The sequence below is a fragment of the Dendrobates tinctorius genome, unplaced genomic scaffold (genome assembly GCF_039654945.1).
Source record: "Dendrobates tinctorius isolate UK_male_01 unplaced genomic scaffold, ASM3965494v1 ptg000144l, whole genome shotgun sequence".
In the NCBI taxonomy this organism is placed as follows: Eukaryota; Metazoa; Chordata; class Amphibia; order Anura; family Dendrobatidae; genus Dendrobates; species Dendrobates tinctorius.
This window is the reverse complement of record NW_027361811.1, coordinates 8086991-8106257: the sequence shown is the minus strand read 5'-3', so window position 1 is coordinate 8106257 and position 19267 is coordinate 8086991. Positions and strand designations below refer to the sequence as shown.

At 44.8% G+C, this 19267-nt stretch overlaps 1 protein-coding gene across 7 annotated transcripts in view; it reads right to left on the bottom strand.

Annotated features, from left to right (window-relative positions):
• Positions 1-19267, bottom strand: part of AGTPBP1 (ATP/GTP binding carboxypeptidase 1) — a 261694-nt gene that overhangs the window by 39899 nt on the left and 202528 nt on the right. For all 7 annotated transcript variants that reach the window (XM_073546002.1, XM_073546003.1, XM_073546006.1 and 4 more), the window contains one exon: positions 6362-6522. In XM_073546002.1, coding sequence (XP_073402103.1) covers positions 6362-6522 — 161 coding nt within the window. The remainder of the gene's footprint in view (positions 1-6361; positions 6523-19267) is intronic.

Sequence of the window (19267 nt, the reverse complement as noted above, 5' to 3'; positions counted from 1 at the left end):
GAACTCAGCACTGGTCCAACTATTGTGTGTTCTTGATGAATTTGACTTTGTTGACCACACAGTAGTTCCGATCTCCAAGACCCTATCCCAATATGTAGTAGGTGTAATAATTAGCAAATACCTCCAATTAGAAATGTAGTATAGTTTTTCTGATTCACTGTGTCCCTTTCCTCATGTGCAGGCATTGAAGGACCTTAGGTATCCATGGTTACTACCACTGATATAGTGACGGTTAGTTAGCTAGTTGCTAGTGGTCATAACTATGGCTACCTAAGGCTAGTTTCACACAATATGCGTGTGGCGGCGCATGCGTCCTTTTGACGGTGCGCCGACCTGTGCCAAACGCAACCTGCTGCAGTTTGGTTGCGCCGGCGCACCGTCAAAAAGGCGCATGCGCCGCCAAATGCATATTGCGCACGGCCTGCGCCCCCAGTGATAAAGATAGGGGACGCAGGACGCATGCAGCGTCATGCGCCGGTAGGCGGAGCTACCGGCGGAGGCGCGGCAGGGGCGGGGCTTAGCGGCGGCCGTGCGCAGGCCGTCGTTGCGCTCAAACGCTAGTGTGAAACTAGCCTTAGGTCATGCAATGCCTGCACATGAAGAAAGAAGCATAAAATAAAATCAGAAAAACTATACAACACTTCTAATTGGATGTATTTGATAATATTATTATTGTACCTATTACATATTGGGATATGCACTTTATGTCTCTTATTGCAATTCAGCTTCCTGACTATATGTCCTCATAGGTGTGGAACTAGGACTTCTGTACACATCCACTTATGTTTAGCGCTCCCACTTTAATTATCCCCAGGGGTGATTTTTTGGAATCTTGCCTTGTACTATACATTGTCTTTTTTATGTGTAATTTTTACTAATAAAGTTTGTTCAAATTTATGATTTTTGAAGTCAGCACTCCCTTATTTTCTCTGTGCTTACATATTGGGATAGGATCTTGGAAATGGGAATACCCCTTTAACTGCTGGATGCTTATCACCAACAACCTTACTTTGACCTCATCTTCTATCTTACTGGGTACTTGTGATCTAGGGATTTCTGAGTACCCAGCAGATTCTATATTAGAATGGGGAGTTCTACAGGTAAATAATTCATGTCATAGAGCGTCAGTTTAGACCACTTTTGCTCTAAAAAATGACGCACATAAAATAAGAATTAAAGAAGAGCCCTTTTGTCTTTGTGATTACAGAATATATTTTATTGATGCTCTGGTGGGAAGAAGCAACCATAATAAATCAAAAGAAAATGCTCTTCCAATGTTGACTTAAATTGCTTCCTGATTAAAGGTTACGCCAAGAAGCTCCTCTGTTGGTTTTAATGAATCGAGATATTCTATGCGACTCTTCAGTTTGCTTACTTTTTTATATAAGATGAAAGACCTCAGACAGACTGTAATCTTTGTTGTGGAATGGAATCAGCAGCACAACGCTGATCTCATCTAATACATCAGGTTCCTAGATTCCAACGAGAAATTTCTTATGCATAATGTATTGCTATAGACGAAGACTAACAGAACTGTTTAACAGCAGGAAGCATTGGCTAAAATGTACGATAATTAGAACAGTTCAATTTTGCTGTATATGCCATATAACTAAGTCTCTTAAATAAATTAAAGCGCATGCCCACTAAAATATTTATCATCTATCCACGGCCTAGGTGATATGAATGATCGTTGCGGTTATGAAGGCTGGGATTCTGAGGGCCCCGTTTTTTGGAACTGCCACACAACCCTATTCTCTTGAGCGGGTCTGTGCTGTCATGCCAGGCAGTACCTAGATTGAATGGGTCAGAACCATGCCAGATGCCAACATACTATTTACAGGGATGTAGCGATCGCAGTCGCACAAAGCGCAACCGAGACCAGGCCTGCGCAGAAAAGGAGCCAGTCGACGCCAGCGCTTATTTCAGCTGGATGTGCACCCAAGTAGGTACATTCAGCTGAAGTGTACTGAGGCCCAGTGACCTGCCGGCTCTCTGCACTGCAATACACACAACCAGCCAGAGGCCAGCAGCTGACATCATGCCCATCATTAGTAACGCATGGCAGTGACGTCATGTTTCGCTCATGGCTGGCTCTTCCAAGTCAGCTGCTGGCTATAGAAGAGGACAATGCACATCGTGGGAACGGAGGTAGAGAAGGAAAAAATATATGTATATTTGTGTGTTGAAAAATAGCAGCAGAATGGACGTTATACCGGGAAGGGGTCCAGGATGGGGCAAAGGATGGAGGACAAAATACCAATATGTGGGTCATTAAACCAGGAAGAGGCCAAGGGTGGGGGACATTATTACTGAAAGGGGCTAAGGATGGGGGACATTATATAAGGAAGCTGCCCATAATGGGGGACATTATACCAGGAAGGGAGACATACCAGGATGAAGCCCAGGATGGGAGACTTTATTATTGAAAGGGGCCAGGATGGGGCTCAGCATTATAGGAAGGTGCCTGGATGGGGACCTCATTACATGGAGGGTGAAGATGTAAGTCTTTATAGGATCTAGAACACTACAGGGGTTAATACATCTGACCAACATGGAAGTGTGGATCCAGGTCCAAATTTTACACTGAAGCCCATGGGGTTCAGTTTACGTCACTAAATATTTACATTATTAATAGTACAAATTATATATATATAATGCAACAGGCATTGTATACTATGTAGACTGGTATTTTACACCTACAAAATAATTTTCAGCCCTTATACACCCCCTTTAAATAATCCTAACACAAATCATTTAATAGAAATATACAAGCCGATCTACGACTATAAACGCTGATCTCTAGTTAAGCATGCTACAAAGCTTAGGGAAATGGCGCCGTTTTAAATGAAAAGCATCATCCTTTTTTGTAAATGGCTCTTTGTTAATGTAGTAATCTAAGAACCATTATAATAAATCGAGTTGTAATCACTTCATCAGGCATTAGTCTGCGTGTTTAACCTACAATATGGTTATACCTTTTAAACAGAACTGTGTGGAGGAGTGACAAAAGTGCAATCCGGGCATTAATTATTCTCTCTATTTTGCATGCTATCCAACACTTAACAGCATAAAGCGTAATGGGGAATTGGCATAGTTACAAACAAGGCAGCTGTTTTATACTTCTGGAGTATCAAAGGGACAGCATGCACATAAATTCATTCTCTTAAAATTGCAGAGTTGCTGGGGTGATCAATTCCCGCAAGCGCCCCTCCACGCTATCGTTTCACAGCGATAGCTGACTTCTTCTCATAGCAGCAATGTTATTCACATCTGTGTCAGAGACATTGAACAGACAAGAAGGAAACATCCTCAGAGCTTCCACTGCTTTCTTGGGGTTTAATAAAACCCCACAATTTGTCACTGCCACTGGACAGCTACATGGAAACGGCTGACTAAGAACACACAACACATCATTGACAAAGCAAACATAGCGCACAATCAACTGTTTAGTTTCCACTGGGAGCAAGAAATGAGAAAGTTTATAAGCCCCTCCATAGTTATCAATGTCTGAATAGTAAAAATAAGAAAAAATAAGGGAAATTACAAATTCAGTATACTTCATCTAATATATATGGAGGTCTTTAGTGTAATGGGAATCCGATGAAGTAAGCCAAACCTGCCTAATGACCATCTGATGTCAGGGATCTACCAAGATCCCCCCCACAGATGATATGGGCAGTTGGAATTCCAATGCCCAATCCTATTGTCTTCAGGGGAGATAAGCCGGTCAGAGATATTTGGCAGCACTTTTCTCATCTATTCCTGTTGAGAACATATGGAATCTCGGCTGACCGCTGATGTACGTTGGGGAGTCGGTTGAGATAGTCTTTTGCCAAATGTGTCCGGCCAGCTTGTGTCCAAAGTGGAGTGGTGTGTGTGTGTGTGTGTGTGTGTGTGGTGCGTTGTGTAAAGTTCTTAAAGGCGTTCTCCATAAAATAACCTCCTTTGGATAGGGCATGAGTGTGTGTTTGATTGGAATCTAACCATTAACAGAAGCAAGAACTCATGGCACTTGCTGAGGCTACACAATCCATTTCACCAATGATCAGTACCATGCAGCTGTGTCTGGTATTACATCTTGAGCATCTTGTTGAGGAACCATCCTGCACTCAAAAGGTGTTAAAAAGTATCATCTTGCAAAAAAAAAATGCTTTTTTCAGTATGGATTTGTAACAAAGAATTCTTGATCCTTTTAACCATTCGGGTGCTGGATGGCATCTCAACAAGATACTAGTTTGCTCACCTGCAGACTTGATCCATGGGCCCCCCACCCCCTTTCTTGGGTGCCGTGTCTCAGCAAGAGGTAAACTGCACAAGAAGGGCGAGCCGTGTCATACATTTGTCTTTTTTAGAGCAGGTGCAGAACAGCGTATTTTCGGTCCGAGTGCGATCTGACAAAACATCGGAACTCACTCGATGTTATTCTATGAAGCCTTGCACATGTCAGATTTGTTTACTCTGTTTACTCAGGCAGAATCTGACTGAGAAAAATAAAATCGCTGCATGCCAGAGCTTGATCTGAAATTTGGATCGCACTCAGCCATGCAAGTCAATGAGTCCATGCAAACTATCAGACTGCACTCGAATGACACCTTAGTGAAGTACGATTTCCATGGACTGACAGAATGGAGAAGATGGAGACATTTATTTTTTTTCCATCTTCTCATCATCCGAGGAGACACACTCTGATCAGACTCGAAGTTTGAGCAGAGTGTGATTTGCATAATTGACCCGACTCGCTCGTTTGAGAGAATACAAGCTCTTCTGTATCTGCTTCAGGTTGTACATCACACCTTCGTCTTATTCACTTGATTAGAGTTCTGTTGATCGGTTTGGCCCCCCAGGATTATATATCATTGAACTTGCATACATTTCAATACTTCAAAGAGGGACATTAATTAAAGCCCTCCCACTGGGAATACCAACTTTTAGATTGGGTCTGCACCTCATCTCTTTGTGGCTTTAATTGTGGGAGATTTCTGCCAAAATAAGGACAATATGAGAAATAAAAAAATGAGCAGAACACATTGTGCCAAAGGTAAGTAAAAACTCATCTTCAGGAAACGCAGACATTGATAGAAGAAGCAAGCAAAAAATTGCTAGTTGAACAAAGAATAAGGATTTTTATTGGCCTTTATACATCCTGTACACCACCAATTCAATAGAAATACATGATTTTTTTTTCTTTACTTTAGAATATTAAAAAAAACACCCTTCCTGGAATCACACTGGGACATAGCACAATCTTTCCTGTGTCCTGAAAAGCCCCAGAAAATATAACTTAATACACAGAAAGAGCATTGCTGGAAGACTAATGTTCCCTGTACGACTAATGTGCTCTACTGGTCTAATGATTTCATCATTTTAGAAAGTATTACTTGGGATTAAAGTAACAAAATAAAATCAGCAACATATCAATAATTCAAGTGCTGTGTTTGGTGCTTGCTCACTATCAATTATACTCCTCGCAATTGGGAATCAATGGAACCATCATAGATCACTTAGAGCCATCAGATGGCCAGTATGTAAGGCGATACCAAAGAGCATTAGAATACAATGAAACAATGGATAATTAGGTAACTTTTCCTTTCCTTCTATTATTTTAGTCATACAAAAGTTGGGGTTTTAGGCTACAAATATACTTCAGTATCCTGTATAATAATGGAGGGCCTATCATAAGGTAGAGAGATACAATACAGCAATATGGCCACAAACATTACATTGTAGCTCATCACTAAGACAGGAGCACCAATAAAAAAAATACATATACATATTTTTTTTTGGAGCCCAAAGTTGAAGATTTTTTATTACATTTTACTCATTTTATTCAACGGCCCCATTGGGAATTCCCTCCGAATCAAATTTTTCAAGGATTTAGACAGATCCCCCAAAGGGGTCAAGAACATAAAACCAAATCAAGCCTTAAAAAAAATAAAAATCACTTCTAAGACATCTCTTTCAAAGCTGAAGTTCAAGTGGGTCATGAGGAGACTACATGGGACCCACCAATTGCACCTTCAGATGCCTGTGCTGCTCGTGGTCACCAAACTAGCAAATTTGGTCATTTTTAAAGTTACTTGTGGTTATGAAAGGGTTAACAGCTACCACTGCTTCTCAGAAACTAATTACAAAAGCGAAAACTTTTTGGAAATGGATCAATTAAATAATTTCCCTAAATTCCAAGCAAAAGTATGTGAAAATTATTATCGGACCTGTGAAGTGAAAAGCTGTAGGACAGCTTGGAAATACGTCACCTAAAAATCTGCCAGGTTAGTGCAGAGTGACAAAGGAATAAACGATCTATTCACGAGAAAAGGCAAATATTTGGACAATTAACCATAAAGATAAGTTATTACATTACCTTGCAACCTTACAGCTGGACTCGATCAGATCATTCTCGATATCCAGGAGGCTTGGAGGAAGGCTGAATTCCATGGGAGAGGTCAGCCTCTTTAGGCGAAGTAATCCTATGCAGAATTTGGCACCCATCTCTTCAAGCTCCTTTGTCCCAATCTGCAAACCCTAGAGCAAAAAGCAATGTGTTTCGCTTCAACTACATGAAAACAGATAATCTGCAACAGTTAATAAATCACTTCTTAAACTATTGATCTAGCAACTTAGACACAGCTTACCACCAAATTAAAAAGCGAAAAACAATTAGAGGAAGATTCCAGCCAAATACATGATGTCAAGGTTTAAAGATCTCCTTCAACACAGAGAGTCAGAATTAACTCCAATTCATGAAACTCCTAAAAACATATGAAGGTCATTTCCAGAGCTCCATACTTGGGACAGATTTACAATAGCACAAGTAAAAATGGCCACACATTTTAAATAGTAGTCGACCTATTTGTCAGAAAGCTATTGCTCCTAGTGCCCCAATGCACGATAGGACTGAAATGTGTTCTCTATGGGGAGAGGGGAGTAAACTTCTGTCAGGCACATCTTAAATAGATTGGGCACTGAAATCCAACATGCACGAATAGCATCTAAAAGGTGACGGACAGACAGTACACCAGAATTCACAGATGGTCAGTCTAGTCAAAGTTGGTAGTTTGGCAGACATCTAATGTGGAAGACCACCTTTAGACTGGACTTCTGACCAACTTCTAAAAGAAATCATACAGGCCCTTATTCAGCATTGCCTTTGCACCTGTTTTCTGTTCAGTTGTGTTTTTTTTTTGCGTTGCACCCAATTTATTGTTCTATTTCCACCTTTTTTTAAGTCTACTTTATATATGGTCATCTGTGGTCGGAGTCTATTCCAGATGTTTTAGATTCATCAACTGCGACTTTTAACTCCTTTCCGACCTTAGACGTATAAGTACGTCTAAGGTCACCTCCCCGTTTGCTGCAGGCTCCGGCGATGAGCCCGCAACTTTTCCATCACATGTCAACTGATTTGATCAGCTGACATGTGCCCCTAACAGTCGTGGCTGTTAACATGTTAAATGCCACTGTCAATCTCTGACAGTGGCATTTAACATGATCGCGCATGGAGTGTGTCACAAATCCTGCCCATCAACACCCATGTCACATAACTGCGGGATGCCAATGGGTTGGCATGACAACCCGGTGTCTACAGGAGACCCCTATGGTTGTCATTGCTGGATAACTATGAGTGCTGCCCAGCGGCCGGCGCTCATAGCAGGTAATAATTTTAGCTACTTTAGCCATTTTAGGTGATCATTTTAGCTACAAACAGCAGGGATTCTAGTCTTTCATGGATGTTAAGGCAGCAAATCTTATCTTTTGGGTTCCCAATCCACTGCATCATGCCATAATGATGACATTGTGCCAGCCCTCGATAATCAAAAGCCGTGATGGGGTTTCTGAAAGGTAAGAGATTAGTAAACCCTGAGAATACTGATCTGGCCAATGCAGGGGTGGATTAAGGGAAGCCAAGGTCCCGGGCTGTTCAGACTCTGTGGGTCCCCCGGTCATATGACGGGGTCATGTGACGGGGTCGGGAAGTCACTAGTTTTCATGACGCATACGGTGCGTCAAGGGGGGGGAAGGGGTTAAATACTGAGGTACAAAACTCAGCAAATACACAACGTGTGCAAGAGGTCTCACAAATACTGAGGTAAAAAACACCAAATACTCAGCGTTTCCATGAGGCCTTACAAATACTGAGCAAAAAACTCACCAAATACTCCGTGTGTGCACAAGGCCTTATAAATACTGAGGTAAAAACTCACCAAATACTCAGCGTGTGCACGAGGCCTTACAAATACTGGAAGGCTTTCAACCAAAATCTAGTCCTGACTCACCTGTACCCAGCATCGAAACCAGCTAATAGTCTGTAATCACCTGCTGACCTGGACCCATGACCTGTCAGACAAGTTACTTCACATGAGTCACACAGAGGCTTATGCTTCATGAACTTCCCCAGATAGAAGAAGCAGCCTCCGATGTGCAGTCTGTGGCCGGATACAAAGGAAGAGACTCTCCTCGTCACAGGCTGTGCCCAACATGGCAGCAGAGAGGCTATTGCCACAGACAAGTCGTCATCTCCTCACACACTGGACATGACGCTGCATCTGGCGACGAACAAGCGCACATTGCGCAATGTTAGTCATGTCCCAGATGTTCAGCATGTGGAGGACCAAGGGGGGGGACAAAAAAAGACCCCAGGATTGGAACAGGAGCATGGGAAAGTGGATGGCGGTCGGAGGGGCAGGGTTTATATAGGGGTCAGACTAAGTAAATGTGTGTATAATATATATATCACACACACACACACATATAAACACACATATTACTACATGCAGGCAGCACACACATGCACAATCCTCAGGTTGTATAAGTTTCAACTGGTCAAAGCATTTCTCTCAGTAGGCCAAGAAGGAAATGTGGCAGGAATAAAGTACACCTCATAGTAACTTATGTGTGAGGCAGACGTGACAAGGCCTGCCATCTCGTGCCCACATATAATAAAGTTGATGGAAACAGATGACTTCCACTATGATGATTGGTTACCGGCCGCACAACTACACCCATTTCACAACTAGTTACACCGATGTCCACGCCCCCAACCACACCCATTTAGCACTGCTGATCACACTGACTGGTACTGAGGGCACAGTGGCTGGCATTATGGACACACTGACTGGTACTGAGGAAAAGAAAGAAATAACAGAGAGAAAAAAGAAAACAGAGAGAGAGAGAAATAAAGAAGAAAGAGAAAGAGAGAAAGATAGAACATAGAGAAAGAAAGAGGGGACAGAAAAAAAGAAGAGAGAAAAAAGAAAGAGGGGAAAGAAATAACAGAGAGGGAAAGAAAGAGGGGAAAGAAAGAACAGAGAGAGAAAAAAGAAAGAAAGAAAGAAGAACAGAGAGGGAGAGAGAAAGAAAGAGGGGAAAGAAAGAACAGAGCGAAAGAAAGAACAGAGAGAAAGAAAGAAATAGGGGAAAGAAAGAACAGAGAGAGAAAGAAAGAAAGCGGAAAGAAAGAAAAAGAAAAAGAGAACAGAGAAAGAGAAAGAAAGCGGAAAGAAAGAAAGAAAGAACAGAGAAAGAGAAAGAAAGAATGAAAGAGAGAAAGAAAAAGAAAGAATGAAAGAGAGAAAGAAAAAGAAAGAACAGAGATAGAAAGAACGAACAGAGATAGAAAGAAACAGAGAAAGAAAGACCAGGGGGTTAAAGAACAACAGAGAGAGAGAGAAAGAAAGAAAAGGGAAAGAAAAAGAACAGAGAGAAAGAAAGAGAACAGAGAGAAAGAACAGAGAGAAAGAAAGGAAGAACAGAGAGAGAGAAAGAGAAAGAAAGAAAGAAAGAACAGAGAGAAAGAAAGAACACAGAGAGAGAAAGAAAGAACAGAGACAGAAAGAACAGAGAGAGAAAGAAAGATTCTATAAAGATACTATACCAGTCCGGCTCACATTGTAGTGCCCACCTGAGCCTCCTGGTGCAGGACATATCATGATCCACTCACATGGCCGACATCCCCGAGTCCAAGGCGATCCCGCTGTCTGCGCTGTCGGAGGAGGACATGGTGATGATCTGAAGCATTCCCTGAAGTGCCTACATAGTTCCGTCACAGTTTCCTCCCGAAATTACCTCATTTCCGGTTAGTTTCCAGCACGTCACTTCCGATGGAACGTCACGTGCGAGTTTTTAAGTTCTCCTCGGGGCTCCGCTGTGCACAGCTGTATCAAAAGTAAAAGTAAGCTCCCGGTTGGGGCAGTGGGGCAGACTCTCAAAATCTGGGACGGTTGGGAGGTATGAATGCTCCCCATCATACACCTTGTACATGCATGGCTTCGCACACCTCATACACACATGGTTCCGCTTTGTATGCCTCGCACACACACGGCTCCACTCCATACACCTCTGCTCTGTACACCTTGTACACACGTGGCCACGCTCTGTACACCTTGTACACACATGCTCCCCTCCGTAAACCATGTAAACATGCGGCTTTGCTCCATACACTTTGTACATACAAGGTTCCGTTCCGTACGCTCCGTACACACGCGCGGCTCCGCACACCTCGTACATGTGCGGCTCCCCTCCGCACACCTCGTGCGCACACACTCCGCTCCATACACCTCGTGCACACGCTCCGCTCTGTACACCTCGCGCAGCTACATCCTGTAAACCCCTCCTGACCCCACACATACTTCCCTCATCCAGCACGATGACAACCAGCACAGTAGAGTCCTGCATACATCGAGGGCTGTGCACACAGGACCTTTGATGAGATCACAGGAGGGGAGGAGTCAGGAGTCAAATGATCAGGGGCCTCAGACAGAGCAGGGATTTATCAGTGAGGGGCTGCGGTGGCCAGTGGGTCTGTCTGGGAGGGTGAGGATGGGGTTAGTGCATGGGGGGTGTAGCGGCTCAGTGCAATGCGGGAAAAATAAGCTCCCGCCCAGAATAGGACAGAGGGACAGGTAAACAAAAACGGGACTGTCCCGCCAGATCCGGGACAGTTGGGAGCTATGGTGGCGAATTATAATGAGGCAATTTACCCTGGGCTGGTGGGCCCCCCCACACCACTGTTCCCTGGGCTACCGCCCAGATTGACCTCATTATAATCCGCCACTGGGCCAATGGACTGGAGTCCAGCAATCATTCTGTCAAACATTAGCAGCAAGACCTCTGAACAGGGGGCAGACATACCATTCATGCAGCCTAAGAGGTAAGGGAGCCCACTTCCACTTCAACTGCAGCAAGCAGCTTCAGTCAGAGACACATTATTGGACTGCAAAAAGCCCAGTGGTAATGCTTACTAATTCGGCTGCTCACAGAGGTAGACGCAAGAACGTTTGTTCTGCTGGTTTATTTAACACACGGTATAAACCAGTGCAGGGTTCTATGCTATACAAATATGGCCTTTAGGGTAAAACAGGAAATTAAAACAAACGTATAGCACAGTCCATATGCCTGCAGGAATCCACCAGCTCAGGGTAATACAACAGAGTACAGAGTTCAGCCCAGTTTCACATAAGCACCTCTCAAGGAGCTCTTGCCTCTAGACACACAGGCAGAAAGAAAACTCAGTGGCCGGACATTTAACCTGCTGAACCACACCCCTGAGGTGGAGATATAGTAAGTAGTCATCCTAATCATCTCTTACAACTACTCTGACAAAAGAAAAAAACCCTGTCATGGATGATTAACCCTTCAGAGGAAAACATGATGGAGAGAAACTTCTGGGTTTTCACATCACGGAAAATAGCAATCTTCTTGATACTATCTCCCTACATCGCCAGTTACCCTGTCACAGCCCATATACTGTTTTTGCACAGGGAACTTTTTCAGTCTGTGTCTGCCCCTGCGGTTTTAGTTTAATGTAAAATAAGTCTTGCCTAACAAAAAGGCATTTATTGTATAAGGTTACTGTCATGATCTGAAGTGATCTGACAGTTTTAAATTGCACTGGGTGAACTTTTTTTACTTTGGAAAGTTCCAAGGTGTCTTGACTGTCCCCGGTGGTGGATAGTGGTATTGCACTTTAGGTTTTTGTGCACGTGATTATGTATCAGGTGTGACACCCTATAAAGGTGTGCTAGGGGTGTGCAATCACTGCCTGTGATATTGTGAGATTGTTCATTCCTTGCTTAGTTGCTGGAGAGCCTGGTGGAAGGATGGAGCTGGATAGGAGTCCTGCGCAGTCAGCCAGAGAGAACGAGTGCCAGCTAATGGTGTCTGCAGGAAGGACTGGCATGGCCTGGTGGAGTCGCAGTTTATGGTGTCGGCGGGAAGTGCGGGCATGGCTTAGAGGAGTGGCGACTTGGAAGAGAGTTGCACTCAGCATGTTCGACTTGGTTGCTGAGAACTGGACTCGAGCATGCTCGGATTCTTGGCAGAGGCTGGACTCATCTTGGGACTCTGTGTACTGGACTGCTGCAAGTGGTGATGGACTCTGCTCCCAGGCTGCACGATGGTGACTGATCCAGCTATGGTAATGGATCAGGGTGGAGGAGAAGATGCACACAGGTGGTGGGCTCTGTTGCTAGGAGCGTACGCAACAGAGCAAAGCTAAGTGGTGTTTACCCCTGTATTGTCTCTTTCCTTATGTGTGTTGTTAGTGCAGTGGTCGGATTAGTCTCCGCACCGACCTATTCCCTAGTGAGGGTTTAGGCGCAGTGCGATCCAGGGTTTTAAGGTTCGCGTGCGGCGACAGGCGCAGAGCCTGTATAGGGAATGTTAGGAGTGCAGGGACACTGGCTCAGGGGAGCTTAGGAGGTCTCCATGTCCCCATTCCCTATCCCAGGGCCCACCATTGTTAAAGTTTCCCAGGTTCCCCCCTTATTATTTAAATTCGCAGTACTGGAGGCGGTGTTTCCAGAAATGTATATGTTAACGTGTAATTCCTAAATTCGCCAGGTGGTGGCGGCGTATCCACCTGCACGTTCTATTATTTAAATTCGCCCCACTGGAGGCGTGTATCCAGGGTCACGTGTGTTATGGGTTCGCCTTGCGGCATCATCAGCGACCAGACACACGTGACCGTGACATTATCACCAGCCATACAGTTTTTTTTTTTTCTGGTGAGCCTTGGCCATGTGGAGACCTATGGTATTTGCTGCCGGGCCTCACTGAGGAGTGGGGAGCGGCATGGTGTGTTAGAGCCGCTGCAGCAGCAGTTATCAGGGTCTGGGGCCTCTGCTCAGGTAACCAGGAAAGCAAAATGGCGGCTGCGGTCTGGCTAAAGCCCCCTAGAGTCCCTGCTGGGGAGCGGGACTGGTTCATGCATGCGGGCGCACCCAGGCAGTTGGGAGGAATGGTTCCCCACGGTGCTGCCTGGTATTCCCCGAGGTGAAGGGGTACGCCCCTGTGGTGAGCTGACTGGTGTGATAGTCCGCGGGGCTCATGCCAAATCTTCCATACTATCGAAGAAGCCGCCCCTCCTGGTCGTGTGGAGGCGACCAGCGAGTGTATATATTTTCCTCCATATTCCTGCGGCTCTGGTACTAAAGCCCCCTAGAGTCGCTGCTGGGGAGCGGGACTGGTTCATGCATGCGGGCGCACCCAGGCAGGTGGGAGGAATGGTGCTCCACGGAGCTGCCTGGGATTCCCCGAGGTGAAGGGGTACGCCCCTGTGGTGAGCTGACTGGTGTGATAGTCCGCAGGGTTTACGCCAAATCTTCAATACCACCGAAGAAGCCGCCCTCCTGGTTGTGTGGAGGCGACCAGCGAGTGTATATTTCCTCCATTTCCCGTCCCCTTCTCCTCCTGATGTGTGCAGCAGGTGTGCTGCGGGGGAGTAGGGACAAATCTCAACCCTCGCCATTAACCAACCCTGGAGGCGCAGACCTCATGGTGAAAGGGTTGGAGGGTGGTGTCCCTTGGTGAATAGCGGGGGTGTGAGTGTGGTGACACAGGGGGATGCCTCTGTTGTCGAGTCCAGAGTGAGTTCACCAAATTTATGACAAACGAATGTGTGTAATAAACGTTCAGGTCCGGACCTGTGTGTGAACGAGCATGCATGGGTGGCCACCAAAAAACATCTTGTGGAAATGTGTTTTGGAGTCTGATCAGCTCTTAACAAACTTACACATACATAAACTCGTTCCCCAGGCCGGCACTGTGGAAAGTGGTGCCTCCAAAACGAACTTTATTGCCAATACCAGTGGTGTGTTTGTCATAAACCTGGAGTGTCAGGTAATGGTGGGGTGAACTCAGGGTCTGGGCGTCCCCGCTGTAGGTGTTTCCCTAATGAGGGGTGGTCTTGAGGGTCCAGAGGCCCCTCATTAAGGAGGGGGTACTGTCATGATCTGAAGTGATCTGACAGTTTTAAATTGCACTGGGTGAACTTTTTTTACTGTGGAAAGTTCCAAGGTGTCTTGACTGTCCCCGGTGGTGGTTAGTGGTATTGCACTTTAGGTTTTTGTGCACGTGATTATGTATCAGGTGTGACACCCTATAAAGGTGTGCTAGGGGTGTGCAATCACTGCCTGTGATATTGTGAGATTGTTCATTCCTTGCTTAGTTGCTGGAGAGCCTGGTGGAAGGATGGAGCTGGATAGGAGTCCTGCGCAGTCAGCCAGAGAGAACGATTGCCAGCTAATGGTGTCTGCAGGAAGGACTGGCATGGCCTGGTGGAGTCGCAGTTTATGGTGTCGGCGGGAAGTGCGGGCATGGCTTAGAGGAGTGGCGACTTGGAAGAGAGTTGCACTCAGCATGTTCGACTTGGTTGCTGAGAACTGGACTCGAGCATGCTCGGATTCTTGGCAGAGGCTGGACTCATCTTGGGACTCTGTGTACTGGACTGCTGCAAGTGGTGATGGACTCTGCTCCCAGGCTGCACGATGGTGACTGATCCAGTTATGGTGATGGATCAGGGTGGAGGAGAAGATGCACACAGGTGGTGGGCTCTGTTGCTAGGAGCGTACGCAACAGAGCAAAGCTAAGTGGTGTTTCCCCTGTATTGTCTCTTTCCTCATGTGTGTTGTTAGTGCAGTGGTGGGATTAGTCTCCGCACCGACCTATTCCCTAGTGAGGGTTTAGGCGCAGGGCGATCCAGGGTTTTAAGGTTCGCGTGCGGCGACAGGCGCGGAGCCTGTATAGGGAATGTTAGGAGTGCAGGGGACACTGGCTCAGGGGAGCTTAGGAGGTCTCCATGTCCCCATTCCCTATCCCAGGGCCCACCATTGTTAAAGTTTCCCAGGTTCCCCCCTTATTATTTAAATTCGCAGTACTGGAGGCGGTGTTTCCAGAAATGTATATGTTAACGTGTAATTCCTAAATTCGCCAGGTGGTGGCGGCGTATCCACCTGCACGTTCTATTATTTAAATTCGCCCCACTGGAGGCGGTGTATCCAGGGTCACGTGTGTTATGGGTTCGCCTTGCGGCATCATCTGCGACCAGACACACGTGACCGTGACAGTTACCCTCAGGATTCAGTTGTAATCTGTGAAAGAACTCACAGTAAGCCCTCCTTCACACGACCTGGTGATTTTGGTACTGAAAAAACCGTACTGGTGAAAAAAAATGGTGTGGGCTGCCGCGTAATTTTCATAGCCATGAGAGAGAGAAAGACGACCACTGGCGGCTGATATTTATAATCTGGCAAAAGGGCCATTAGCCCTAAATATTCCCAAGCTATTAATAACAGCTCAAAACTGTTTGCTTAGCTTTTTATGGTTTACAAGGGAACTCCAGAAAAAAAAATGACATAGGGTCCCACTTTAAATTCTAACCAGCAAAGTCTAAACAGACGGCTGTAGGCTGATATTAATAGCCAGGGAAGGGGCCATGGATATTGTCTCCCCCCTCCCAGGCTAATAACATCATCCCTCAGAGGCCCCAGAAATGGCGGATCAATAAGATGCCCCAAATCTGGTGCTTAGCCTCGCTCTTCCCACTTGCCCTGGTGCGGTGGCAAGTGGGCTAATAGGGTTAGGATTGATGTCAGCTGTTTTATGGCCACTGACATCAAGCCCAGAGGTTAGTAATGGAGAGGCGTTTATAAAAACACCCCCATTACTAACCCCATAGTCACATTGGCAAAAATACACAACCAGAATTAAGTCCTTTAATTAAAAGACACAGACTCCTTTAATTGAATAAAAAACCTCCCCCACCCTCTTTTACCTATTAGGGTAAATTTAAAAATAAAACAAAACACATTCCTCACCTGTTTGACGATAATCCATTTGTCCCAAGCCGTAATCCATCTCTGCTTCATCTGGATGCCTTGCTAAACAGTGGCATGATGCGACCGTTAAGCCTGGCATCTAGGAGACACCGAGCTGAGCATCCGAGCAGATTCAGTGAACTGTAGTGACGTCATTGACGTTACCGCAGGTCACTGATGCTGCGGTTCCCACATGCCGCCTATTGAACTGCGGTGACCTCAAATGAGACCACCACTAGCACCATGAAAAAATTCTCACGGTGCTAGAGGTGAAGTAATGAAGGTTACCGCAGTTCATTGGCAGACTCACTGTGAACAAAGCATGGGAACAGCTGGCAGTGATCGGCGGTAACTTCTATGAAGATAGAGCTCGGCACTAAAGCTACGCCCCAAGCTCAGTTCATTGTTTTCCTGGATTCATGGCTGAACAGTTGCAATCTTGCCACTACTCATCCACGTAATCCATATGGAGCAGACCTTGACTTCTTCGTGGTACAAATGGATTGTCATCAGGTGAGGAATATGGTTTTTCATTATTTTCATTTTTACAGTAATAAATGGGAAAATGAGGGTGGGGTGTGTTTATTTCAGTTAAAAGAATTTATTCTTGCTGTGTCTTTTTTACAATATGACCATGGTGTTAGTAATGGGGGCAGTCTTATAGACACCTCTCTATTACTAACCCCCGGGCATGAGGTCAGCTGACAATACCAAGTTGACCTCAACCCCATCCCTATTACCCCACTTGCCACCACACCAGGGCAAACGAGAAGAGCGAGCCTTAGCGCCAGATTTGATGCATCTTATGGATGCGCCATTTCTGGAGCAGCTGAGGGCTGATGATGGCAGCCTAGGAGGGGGGAGCAATATCCCTGGCCCCCAGGCTATTAGTATCAACCACTACTGTCTGTTTAGCCTTTGCGTGTTAGAATTTATAGGGAGACCCTTTGTCACTTTTTTCTGGGGTCCCCGTAAACTAACCAGTAAAAGCTAAGCAAACAGCTGTGAGCCATTATTAACAGCCTGGGAACCTTTTTCTCAGATTAGTAACATCAGCCCCCAGCCGTGATGGTTACCAAAATTACACAGAAGCCCACGCCAATTGTTTTTTATTTAATTCTTAATTTTACACACGATGTACACAGCGGATGGTGAATACAAAATCCATGATTGTTGCTTGGTTGTTCGTGCTGAGCTCAGGGAGACCAGGCGACAATGATCAGAGCTGTCTTCAGCACCCGGGAAAAGCGCGAACTGTACAGCTTTTCCCTGGCACTGTTACATGTCACTGTTTGTAATCAGTGTGCATTACATTTTGCCGCCCCTGATAAAAACCTGACATGTCTGTGGGTTTTTCACGCGGACACATGGTCCATGTGGAAAACCGGACATGTGCGCACCACCAATGAATACAATGGGTGTCCGTAGTTTTGGTCATTAAAAAACAGACCGCATATGGACATGAAAACAGGACATGTGAAGAGGACTTAACTGTTTAAGCCCTCTGCAGTGTTCTGCAGGAGCAATGAAGCACTACACATTGCCTACACAATGGAAAGTCCATGTAATGGTCAAATGTGTCACATCCTCAAGAATGAGAGATATTGTTTCAGCTCAGCCTTTGCTTTCTTTTAGTCCTGAAATATTAAAATGGTCATCTGAAAATGAGTTTTCCAAGTCAGATCAGCCCTTTAAAGAAATTCACGGAGAAGCCATCTGCAGGGGGAAGCTGCAGAGGAAAGGTGCCTGATGCACAAATAAGTCAATTTAGTCTCAAATACTACAGTATGAAAGGAATAAAGCAGACAACTGAACAAAAAAGCCTTTTGTGAGGTCTATTGTTACAATACGTACCCCAGAGTAATACCTTTCTTCACTATTAACCCCTCAATGCGGAAAGATATATCTTTGGGTTTTCCTCTTATTTATTGAGTGGTCCATGCCTAGTTAAGAACCTAAATGGTTATTTCTCTACTTGAACAGCTAAATCCAACAAGTACTGTTTCTACTTGTTGTTGATCCAGGTGTTTTAAACAAGTAGGTTTTAATTTACGAGACTTCATTTCAGAAGAGGAAGATGGTGCATCAATCAGATGAGACCGCATGGAGTATTATCAAGGAATCAATGCACTGGCAGGACAATAATTTGTCTCTGTCAAATCTAAAACCACTTAGTGAACATGAGGATATACAGGAGCAATAGTGTAACATGAACCTGAGTATGCCTAGGCCATTTGAAGAAAATATTGAACTGTGTCAACAGTGCTATTAAAGAAAAAAATGATAATGATATATAGCAAGATATATATATATATATGTACAGCTCTGGCAAAAATTAAGAGACCACTGCAAAATGTTCTGTTTGTCTGATTTTTCTCTTTATAGGTATATTTTTGAGTAAAATATAAATTGCTCTTTTACTCTATAAACTACTGACAACATGTCTTCGAATGTCCAAGCACTACATTTTGTATTTATTTTCAGAAAATGAAAAATGGTCAAAAGAACAAAAAAAATGCAGTGCTTGCAGACCTCAAATAATGCTAAGAAAACAAGTTCATAATCATTTAGAAACAACAATACTAATGGTTTAACTCAGGAAGAGTTCAAAAATCAATATTTTGTGGAATAACCATGATTTTTTTATCACAGCTGTCATGCGTCTTGGCATGCTTTCCACCAGTCTTTCACACTGCTTTTGGGTGACCTTATGCCACTCCTGGTACAAAAATTTAAGCAATGGGGTTCAGGTCTGGAGACCGGGCTGGCCGAGACAGGGATTTGATGTGGTGGTCACACTGCACAAGGGGGGCTCACAATACAGAAGGGGTCTCATACTGCAAGGGAAGGGTGCTCACAATACACGGGGGGTCTCACACTGCAAGGGAATGGTTGCTTACAATACACAGGGGGGGTCTCACACTGCAAGGGGAGGGGTGCTCACAATACACGGGGTCTCACACTGCACAGGGGGTCTATGCCTGGGCAAAGCCGGGCTATTCAGCTAGTAAAGTAATAAAAAAAAAAATTATCCAATCCTATAAATCAACTTAAAAAAAAAAACAACTTTTTTTGACAAACCAAAAAGTAGTGTTATTTAAAAATCCATACTGTACAATGCTGCTGCCAGATCTGGACAGTGGCATTTAAGTAGTTAAACAGCAGTGCTATTTCTG